The sequence below is a fragment of the Bactrocera latifrons genome, unplaced genomic scaffold (assembly GCF_001853355.1).
Source record: "Bactrocera latifrons isolate USDA-ARS-PBARC rearing strain unplaced genomic scaffold, ASM185335v1 scaffold_2, whole genome shotgun sequence".
Taxonomy (NCBI): Eukaryota; Metazoa; Arthropoda; class Insecta; order Diptera; family Tephritidae; genus Bactrocera; species Bactrocera latifrons.
In genome coordinates, this window is record NW_017535518.1 from 3637286 (window position 1) to 3648063 (window position 10778).

Here is a 10778-nt window from a genome sequence, read left to right on the forward strand (position 1 = left end):
AGGAGTTCGAAAGGAAAAAATATATAGAAGCTTTTTCTAGTTATACAAGTTTATGTTACCAAAGCTTTAATTTTTCAAACTTTCTGCAATTATACATCAATTTAGTTAAAAACAAGAAAAACGTTAATATCAGCTGCACCGAAGCTAGTATACCCTTAACAGGTGCATTTCTTTAAGTAACTGTATGTTCAGTGTTTATGGAAGCTATATGCTATACCAATCCGATCTAAAATATTTTCGGAAATTATTTTATTAAGCAGCAATCCATGTCAAATTTCGTAAAGATACCACGTCAAAAGCGAAGTTTTCCATACAAGCCCTTGATTTCGATGATTCAGTTTGTTTTCCATACAAGAAAATGACTCCGATCGTTCAGTTTGTATGGCAGCTATATGTTATAGTTGTCCGATACCGGCAGTTCCGACAAATGAGCAGCTTCTTGAAGAGGAAATGACGTTTGCATAGTTTCAAAACGATATCTTAAAACCCGAGGGAATATTTCGTATATATACAGACCGACAGACGGACATGGCTAAATCGACTCAAATACTGATAATTTAAATATATACTTTATAGGTTTTCCGACGCTTTCTTCAGGATGTTACAAACTTCGTGACAAACCCTATTCAGGGTATAATAATAAAAAGAAAAAGTTAAGCATACGTCTTGGGTATTTTATTTATATTTAGACCTAATTACTACTGATACTGACAAATAAAAATTATTTTCTAATTGACTTAATGAAAATCAATGAAAAATCATTGAAAATATTACTGTCATGAAATAGCTTCTCACAGAATCTGCTAAGCGCTTATACAATCTATGTGAAGTATAAAATTTCTCGATGATATGAAAGCTAGTCTCTCTAAAGCTTTCATTTTTTATGAACCAAAGATTTTTGAGATTTTTGTTAATTCTGTATTTCATTTAACAACAAACGTTTTCTCTAGTTGATTAAAGTCGATAAAAACCCTTTTAAACATTTTTTTTTCATGAAACAATTTTTCACAGAATCAAGTAGACGTTTTTGGAATTAATTTATTTCTTGCTTATTTGAAAGCTGATGTCATGAAAGATTTAATGTTTCATTGCAAGGTTAGTGAGATGGCAAATGGTACTTTTGTATTAGAATTAAAACTGATACAAAATCTGTTTGTCTAAACACATATCTAATTTATTAGTATAAATTATATGAAATTTTGTGTAATTGATATGTCTGCCTTCGCTTGAAGTATTAAGGCGTTCACATCTGAAAGTTCATAGATTGAAGTGGTGTAAATCGGTAGGCATCTCAGCATCTATAGGAAGGATGAGTTTGATAAGGCTGATCCCAATTGAGCATCGCGTTTGGAATTATTATCCTTTGCGAGATAAAGACCTGCAGTTTTTAAATTTGTATGAGAGAGTTTCAACTTTATCGCGTACGTAGCAAAAGTGGGCTATAAGTGCGCGGTCCTCTTGCCCAGTTATAGCTGCGAAGTACTCATCAAACTCCAATCAGGCTCAGCTGTCCAATAATAGCCCGTAATAGAACAGTTGAAATCCACCACGTTCACACTCCAACTACAGCGTGGCAGCTTAAATAAAATCGATTATGATATTTAATAAAGTATTTAGGGATCATGGAATCTTTAAAGTATAAACAGTGTTACTAAGAAATGAAGAACGTGGGTGTAATAAGATGTAACCAACCTATGTGGAACCTGGGATCACGGCTAAACGAGAGAAGCTTTAGCGGAGCCACTACGACGTATTTGGTTTAAGGAATCTCTGCAATAAGTGTAGTGTTTGTTCACGAAAGAGCGTGGCAGTTGCTTGTAAAGAAAGCGGCTCACTATAAGAATTTGAACTTATTATACTACCAGCGAGGTAGGGCGCTGGATTTAGAAACCACTACCAATAAAAAAGAGATGACAGCCTCGGATGAAAGATCCTACTTTTGATCACGACCACTACAAATATATTAAGGAACATGATTTAAGGGCATGCATCAGGAATGTTCGATCTGGTTGAAGTCCTCATAAGAGTAAAGGCTGACATCACCGCCATCCAAGAAATGCAATGGGTGGGACAAGGATGGAGACGAGTGACGGAAAAGAAGAAGGATATGACCAAAAAGCCTTCTATCAGCTCCTGAAGCGCTCTTATGATAATTGCCTCCGCCACAATGTCGAAATTATGTTTGGCTATTTTAATGCCAGGATGGGCAAAGAATATATCTTTGGTATATTAACACCAATGATCGACTTCGCCGGTGCACGAAATCTGGTTGTCTGTAGTACTAGATTCCAGCACATGAAAATTCGTCAAACTACTTGGCTGTCCTCGGATCGAATCAAAAACATCACAGTAAAATGCTTTTGATATTTCGATTATATCACACGAATTTTTATACGAAGTTAGAAGATAATTAAAGTCTCCATGAATTAGGCGCATTCATTAACTCAACATTAGTACTTACTTCACTAACTTCTCGCAATTGACAGAGAAAAATGTGTAGGAAAAATATTAGAAAACAATTTGAAGTGGCACCAAACATCAAAATAATAATAAAACAAATAAATAAAATTCGATTCATATAAAAGAAAATTTGGAGTCTTTCGAAATTATTTTTGATTATTATAAAAAATGGATTTTAAAAGAGATAATAAGCAGACTACCGAGTCAGAAGATGAAACAAAAGATGATGACGAGGACGCCGAATCAAATGGTTCACGGCAAGCTGAAAACGCAACAGAAGCCGAACGCATCAAAGAAGCTGGAAAACAGGACGATACTGAAGATGAAGAGGATTACGGCTTACATGTTGTATCCAGCGTTAAGGAATTCAAGCAACCAACGCCAGTAGTGACACTTGAAGGTACACACATGACAGCAACAACCACAGAGTCGTTAGCGAGTGTAGAGAGTACTGATAAAGTACACAAGCATAGTAATTTCGAAGAGGTCATGGAAGAGCTGGACATGCCGACGCCGTCGACCAGCAAGGTGGTAGATAATGTGCGAGAATACGTGAGACAGATCGAAAGTCGTTTAGAGGACTATAGAACTGGCGTTTGTTCATCACCAAGGTATGCGACAACACCACAGGCAAGCGCCGCACAAATTATAGACGTGCCGAGGGAAACGTTGAAATTGGAGACTATCAAAGGAGCATCAGAGTTGAGTTTTACCAGCAAGCTTAGTGACGAGTTTGCGGCATTCACCGAAGTTGAACGTATGGCACACGACGAGGTTGAACGCATTGTGGCGGAGAACATTTCGCCCGCGACGAAACGTTTGACCGAAAGACCCGACTTTCAACAGGTGGAGCGCGAAAACCAAGAAATCGCCGAACGCTTTCGACAAATAATGGAGATGTTCGACAGTTTTACCAAAAATTTAGAGAGTCTCGAAATGCCTGGGCTACAGACGGCCGAAGAAACTGGCGAAAAAGCAGCATTGCCATTGCGTAAGCATTTAAGCTTTAAGGGCGTACGCAGCACGGAGCAAACTAACGATGCGGCCGTTGGTACAGCATCAGCGGGTAGTGTTTCCAATGAATTTTATTTGGAGGTGCACGGTGAAAGCAAAAGCGATGTTGGGAAAGGTAATATAGTACATTTAAAAAATTCGCCAAATGAAAGAAAACTTATGTGTCCGTACTTGTAGAAGCTCCAGCGGTGCAAAGCCCCAGCAACAATGCCTATCCGCAAAAATACGAAGCTGGCTTGGATCCAATGTACCGCGATATGGCCACCACAATCAGTGGTTTGGAGCTACTTGATGAGAATAAGCCGCCAACTGCAGATCCATCGCTTTATACAGCACGCACATTACCCACGCAAAGTCTCACCACTATTGGCTGTCAGACTTCTACCGACTACTTTGCAGTGCAAATGTTACCGATGGAAACCAGCTCCTACAGTCGAGTACACTCCTCTATAGCAAGAGATCTCTCACAGACCGAAGATGATATTATCAATGCGCTCATAATTGATTCCAGAACCGCACCAATGACTAGCTCGGCTGGCGCAGTCACCACTACCTACAACGACGTCACCGAGACCAGCGAGATCAACACCGTACCGTCAGAGTGTAAATTTCCTACCATAACCGGTCAGTCAGCGTTGGTGAAGATACGTGAACCGCCGACTACAGTCGACTTAACACAAGATACGAATGCACCACGTGTCGCCTCCACACTCACCGACAGCGCCGGTCAAGTTGGTAGCACTACCGATGCGCCCTGTGAACGCACCTACCACACCATACACATTGAGGCCAACTCTTCGCCATCGTCGAGTGTTCTGCGCCGGCCGCCGCTATGCACGCGCCTCTGGAATGTCATCACTGATTTTTGTGCCGCAGTCTGCTTATGTCTACAGGTTAATAAGGATTGTCTTTTCTGTTTGGGTTTCTTTGTTGCATTCGTTGTGAGCGCTTCATTCTTAACGGCTTTTTTCTATCGTACTTTGAGTATTAATCCACACCTAGTACAAGTGCCAGTAGGTTCACAAAGCTTTGCAAGTCATGCTAATGCTTTGCGTATCATACAAAATGACAACACTTTGTATGGGCTGTGAAAGACGGAGAAGGAGAGAAAGCGGAAGCTAAGCCACAGCCCAAAGCTTACCGTTGGAAAAGTAAAATAAGAAAAGTAAAGCATGCTTTAAAGCTCGGTATAAACGAAAGCTTATTTCACTTAAGCTTTCACTTTTCGTAATCATGCGTATCTGCTGTGCTCGTATCAGCTTTGGTGTGGATTATAAGTGTCTGTTTTATATTCGAGTTTAATCTGTGTGTGCTTTGTAAATATATGTATAATTTTGGTATAAGCATTTGTGTACTTGTAGCCATTTATATAAATATGTATGTATCTGTTGTAATTTTCTATATACGCGAATATAAAATCAGTCACATTGTTGAAGCTTAGTTAATTTGTTCTAATTTGAGTTTTCCTTTGAGCTTTAAAGTTTCGGTTGTTATACATTACACAAAATTTTCTTGAATTTGGATTGCAGATCAAAAATCCAAACAAAAAATTCTAAGGCATTGGAAAGCTTTTATGGAGTATATGTTAAGCTTTTATAGAACACTTACTAGAAGATAGTTCTCAAATAAGTATTATGTTTGGGGATTGAATAGCCTAATTAGTTAACAAAGATCACACTCAAGTGAAGAGCTGGATTCTTCTAAACTAGCGAACTTTATTTTTTGAAAGGCGAACATAACGAAGTCTTTGTTCGGGAGTTTTATTTCTTAATTCCGGAAAAGAAGTGTTTTATTCACGAATTTTAGATTTTTTACTAGTGAACTTAAAATTTGGTTCACGAGTTATATATTTCTTACTCGCAAGCTTAGAGAAGTGGTTTTATCCGCTAGTTCTATTTTTTTTAATACCGAACTAAATAAGTGTTTTATTCGTGAATTTTATTCTTTCGAGTCGCGAACTTAAAGCGATGTTTTATTCACAAGTTTACGCCGAAACTCTTACTAGTGTAGTTGAAGGGGAGTTTTTTTTTTTTGAATTTCGTGAACTTAGAAAAGTATTTTGTTTGCCGCGTTTTTTATTTTTTTGTCCTCACTTGATTCTTATTTTAATTTAAATAAGATTTTAATTCTCGAGTTTTATTATTTGACTAGCAAAATTTAAGAAAATTTTTTTTCTCGGTTCTCATTTTTTCACCCGCGAGTGTAATTTTCTAAATAGTTCCGTATTGAAATCAGTTCTTTCACAAAGAGAAGTTTTATTTCACAATACGTATAAATTGTAGTTTAGCTGTAAAATTCATTAATATATGCCCTTGTAGGTGACAATGAACGCATTATATTCGAGCCACTACCATTAGCAGCCTATAGTATTGCCAATGAAGTGCTTTGCAGTTGCTTATAGTTCCCAACGAGAGACAACCAAATCACTGCTGTAACTTTAAGTACCTTTCCAGCACCTAACAATGCATGTGTGTTGTTGTTTGTGTGCAAAAGTGTTTTTGTCTCCATAACAGCACTTCAGTTGTGCTGCAAAGTGAACGTGCCACAGCTAAAAGTGAAAAGTTCTCTGAATGGCACGCTTGCTGCCTACCTTTGTGTGTTGTGTTTGAGCTCAAGTGTTCGAGTTGCTGAAAAATCTGAAATTATTTGCACTTGTAACTCTGTTGCAAGCCAGTCAGCTCGCTAGCTAGCTTATTTTCAAGAACTTTTCATGCACGTAACACTGCTCTTTCACATTTTTTGGGGAAGGCAACTCTTTACTTTCATGCGCAGCCTAATGATGCAACAGGATATAGCTCTTCAGTATAATTGGTTGTGTTCATTGTCACTCGGTGTATGCTGTCCAGAGAGATTCTGTCTGAAGTGCTTTCAAGTAGACAAAAATGCATTGTATGATTGAAAGGCAAGAACTGACGCTTTGGTTTTGTTCTTTGAATAAAGAAAGAAATGTATGTAGCACCATTGACACTTTATTGTGATTAAATGTTGGTGAAGGGGATGAGGCCTTTGTTTTCTGGAAATTTGTTTTGTTTTCTTTTTATTATCCTCAAGTTGAGGTTTATTATAGCCATTTCCAAATATAGGACTTTACAAATTGATAAAAGAGTTATTAATTCAAATAGTCTGATGGATACCATCTGAGCTATATAACATATTTAATTAATTTTCAGTTCAGTTCAGCTCAGTCTATTCATCTAAGATTTATTTATAGTATATTATATTTCTTAAGACCCTACTGAAGCTGTTATAGATAAAAAATCTCCGCTCTCCAAAAGTGTATTATACTTCAAACAAGGTGTATTAAAATGACTACAAAATCGAATAAAACGCCGGAGAATATGCAACATATGTATTCTATCAAAATCAAGTCTTTGCATGAAAAACTTTTTTATTTAACAAGATATCTTCAAGAGTTGCTATTCGCGACAATCAATAGATTATCTAAAGAAATTGCTTAAACTGACCTATAGAAAGCTACGAAATTTCACCTGATGTATTATTATTATTATTACCCAAAGCAACCCATCATTCTCAAAAGAAATTGCTCAGATCGGTCTGCTATAACATATACCTGTCATACAAACTGACCGATCGGAAGCAAGTTCTTGTATGGAAAACTTTCTGATTTTACAAGATATGTTTACGAAATTTGGCATGCTGTATTTTCTAAGTAAATTTTTCAATTTCAACTACCTTAGCATATAGCTCTCATATGAACTGGCCTATCAAAATCAAAATAAAAATGATTACATAGTTAATATGTCCGACTTTGTTGGTCTGTTAAAGTATATGTTCTCTTGGTTCGTAAATCTTGCATCCTCTATTCTTTTAAGCCACTGTTACACCGCTCATAACCTCCTAATACATTCATACATACACACTATATTTATATTAGCAATAGCGTCACTTGCTTGAATTCGCCTTAAAAGTGCTGCTCATTGATTCTCATTTATTCCTATTACCTGCCTCCGTGCTGCAAAAGTATCTCTTCCATTAGTTTTGTATTATTCCGTTACATTATGCATTTTAGCTGTATTTCCGACAATCGAAAAAGCATTTGCATTCATTTTTGTTCATCATACGCCCCAACGCACAGCGCCAATCAGCTTTTTTATGCAACTGCAGTAGGGTTTAGCAGTAGTCGGCGCACACACACATACATTAATATGCATTTTTCGTGTGTATGTGACAATTGCATTTCAAATTTCAATTCATTTGCTTTTTCCAATTTCTTTGCTCATAGTTTTGCTTGGTGGCGTTCCCTTACTCAATGCATTTACTGTATTAATTTTGTGCTGCTTTGTTGTTGTTGTTGCACTGTAATTTTAAAATCATGTTTGCATTGCAAATAACTGCACAAACCGTTTGCATTAGTTAGCAATTTTCTAATTCACTTCTAAATGCATGCTAAATTTTTATTTTCTGCAAAATTTGACCCACAGTTGCATTATCTAGACATTGTCGAAAGCACACATATGTGTGGTGGTTACATGGGTTGCTTAGTATCCAAATGTGAACAAAGTGCTTTGCTAAAATGATTGCTTGTCAACGCTTTGTTTACTTTTGTTGTTTGTTTCCAGGTAGCGTTATTTCTGTAGGAAAAATTATTTTGTGTGTACCGCTATATATTTTTAGTGCTACTAAAGTAAGACCTTAAGTGCTTTTTTTAGGAAATTTTGCATTTACTGTTCTTTAACTGCGCCACGAAGTCTTTTATTTACACTCATCCTCAATCACAAGGCACAATCTGCCCAGCACACGCCCATATATTTAGTTGAGCAGCCAAAAACAGCTTCCACGCTCTCATCCACATCAATAGACTATAAATTGTTGCGCTAATCACAGCCGAAGGTGCCATTAGCAATAATTTCTCACCTATGCGAAAAGTTTCTAAGTAATGCAAAAAGTAGAAATCCACTAAAATATTGCATACTCATAGGCGTATATGCAGCAGCATTAAGCGCTGATAAATGACCACGTCGAAGTGAATAAATATAGAGCTTATACCCACCGGTTTTAGGCGAAAAAATACTGGAGTTTGCCGCTTAGCTACTGTTTATGCTGCGATAGGTCGAAATTTATGCGAAATGCTAAAGCGCCATAAAGTATGTGTGGAACAAGTAAGGAAGTACTAAGTTTGAGTATAACTGAACAGTTTATACTTTTGTAACTTGCAAGGATTAAAGAAAGGGTGTCAAGCGGTGTAAAGTCACCCGGAAATCCGAAAATCATTATATTAGTTATATTGGGCCTACAGGAAGTATTGACCCTATTCAACCCATTTGTAGCATACAGGCATATTACTATCATCAAAGGATTCGCTCGGAAATTCAATTCGTATCGTCATCCTGTTCGTTTATATATACATAGTCCAACATTTAACTAGCTTAGTATTAGGAGCAAAACTAGTATACTCCGCAGCAGGGTATAAAAATGGTGGAATACTAAATTTCTAGTTTAAATTTCACAAGTTCGCGGTTCTTATAGCCGGAAGTATTGGTAATATCACCCATTTTGGTGCATAATATTCTCTCTTTCAAACTCTATTTTAAGTTCTTAAACTGCAAACTTTTCGTTTTTACTGCTTTCTTTGCAAAAGGCTCCCTTGTAAAGTTGTTTCACAGCTTGTGGCGTTTGCGAAAAAACACAGCAGTGTATCTTTTGTAAAATATGTAGATAATATAAATTTTATTTTCTATTCCATTCACTTTGAATTCAATTGAATAGAATTGAATTACATTTTACTTTGATTGCCGTTTGGTAAAGTACACATGCAAGTGTATAAGTGTGTGTGCTGCAAAGAAAGGGTGGCAGAATGTCTCAGCTGTGGCTGCAAAAAAGCTTCAATTTATTTTAATTTTCTAAGTGAAATAAGAAATGTTTTACACATGCCATGGACTAAAAAGATGGAAATGATATTGAAGTGATGCTGTGTAATGCATTCTTCTCATCGTTGAAAGCATTTCTTTAATAACAAGAAGAATATATTGATTTTGATTTAATTAAAAATAGAGAACACTAATTTACATGCATCAATTTTTTCTATATTTCTTAACGTTAAGTAAATTTAAGTTAAGTTTAGTCAACTTAAGTTAATTTTGGGTAAGCTATGTTAAGTTAAGATATTTTTGGTAGAGTACAATTAAGCAATTTTGCCAAGTTTCTTACGTTAATCGAACAAAGTGAAGTTAAAACAAGTTAAGGTCACTTAAGGCAAGTTACGTTAATTTAACTTTTGATACAATTAGGCAAATTTACCAAATTTGTATACGTTTTACGTTAAGTCTGGTTAATTTTAGTTAAGTTAATGTAAAGTAAGTTACGCTAAGTTAAAATAAGTTAAGTGTGATAGATTAAAGTCGAGAAAGTTAAGTCAAGTTAATTTCATTTAAATCAGGTTAAGGTGAGTTAAGTTAAGCAAGGTTAAATTATGTTTGGTATGATTCAAACAAGCAAGTTGACTAAGCTTTATCACGCTTTGTTAAGTTAAGTCAGATTAACTTAAGCTTAAATTAAGGTAACTTACGCAAAGTTTAGTTAATTTAAGCTTGGAATTGTGCTATTATGCAATTGGCGAAATGCCTTTTTTACGCTAAGTCGAGAAGAGTTAAATTAAAATATGCCAAGTTAAGTTAAGGTGAGTTATGTTACTTTAAGTTATGTCTAGTACAGTTCGATTTACAAATTTTCTGTTAAGTTAAGCAAAGTCATGGTATATTAAGTGGTGTTAAGTTAAATGCAATTGATTTACCTTATGCAAATTTTTTATGTAGATAAATGCCATCTAACATATATATAAGCCTTAAATTCCGTAGTTTAAATCTATGTAATTATTATTTTTGGCAAGTATTATTTTTATTTTCACACCTTGTTCGGCAATACGATTCTCTACAATACATCTTTCTTAATATTTGTTTTTTATTCCAGAATTTTACTGTTTTCTTTCTGTTTCTGTTCTTCGTAGTCATAACAAATGTGTATGCTATTGAGGTAATGCTTTAAGTATTTATTTGGATTACAATAAAATATCATGCTAAGTAACTAACAGCTCACAAAATAAATTATGTTTACTCCATACAGTTTAATTGTGAATTACATTGAAAATTCGAGCTATACGCATTTGCCAGCAAATATAAAAGAAAGAAATTCTATTACGAAAATTGGGTACTTTAAAATAGAAAATCAATTCTTAAAAGACTCATAGTATATTAACACTAAATAATATTATGTAATGATATGTAATATAAATTGTACAAAAATATTTGTTGATAAATTGAAATTGCAAAACTGTTTGCTGTATGTAT

General features: G+C 35.5%; 1 protein-coding gene across 3 annotated transcripts in view; it reads left to right on the forward strand.

The window, feature by feature from the left end:
• The first annotated feature begins 2585 nt into the window (after positions 1 to 2585).
• LOC108967879 overlaps positions 2586 to 10778 on the forward strand; it is an 8798-nt gene continuing 605 nt past the window's right edge. Inside the window, exons 1-3 of one of the 3 annotated variants that reach the window (XM_018931532.1) lie at positions 2586 to 3589; positions 3652 to 4367; positions 10555 to 10618. In XM_018931532.1, coding sequence (XP_018787077.1) covers positions 2629 to 3589; positions 3652 to 4367; positions 10555 to 10575 — 1698 coding nt within the window. In that variant the 5' untranslated portion in view covers positions 2586 to 2628 and the 3' untranslated portion in view covers positions 10576 to 10618. Of the gene's footprint in view, positions 3590 to 3651; positions 4897 to 10554; positions 10619 to 10778 lie in introns of those variants that run through there. The other 2 variants (XM_018931531.1, XM_018931530.1) reach the window with 2 other exon arrangements.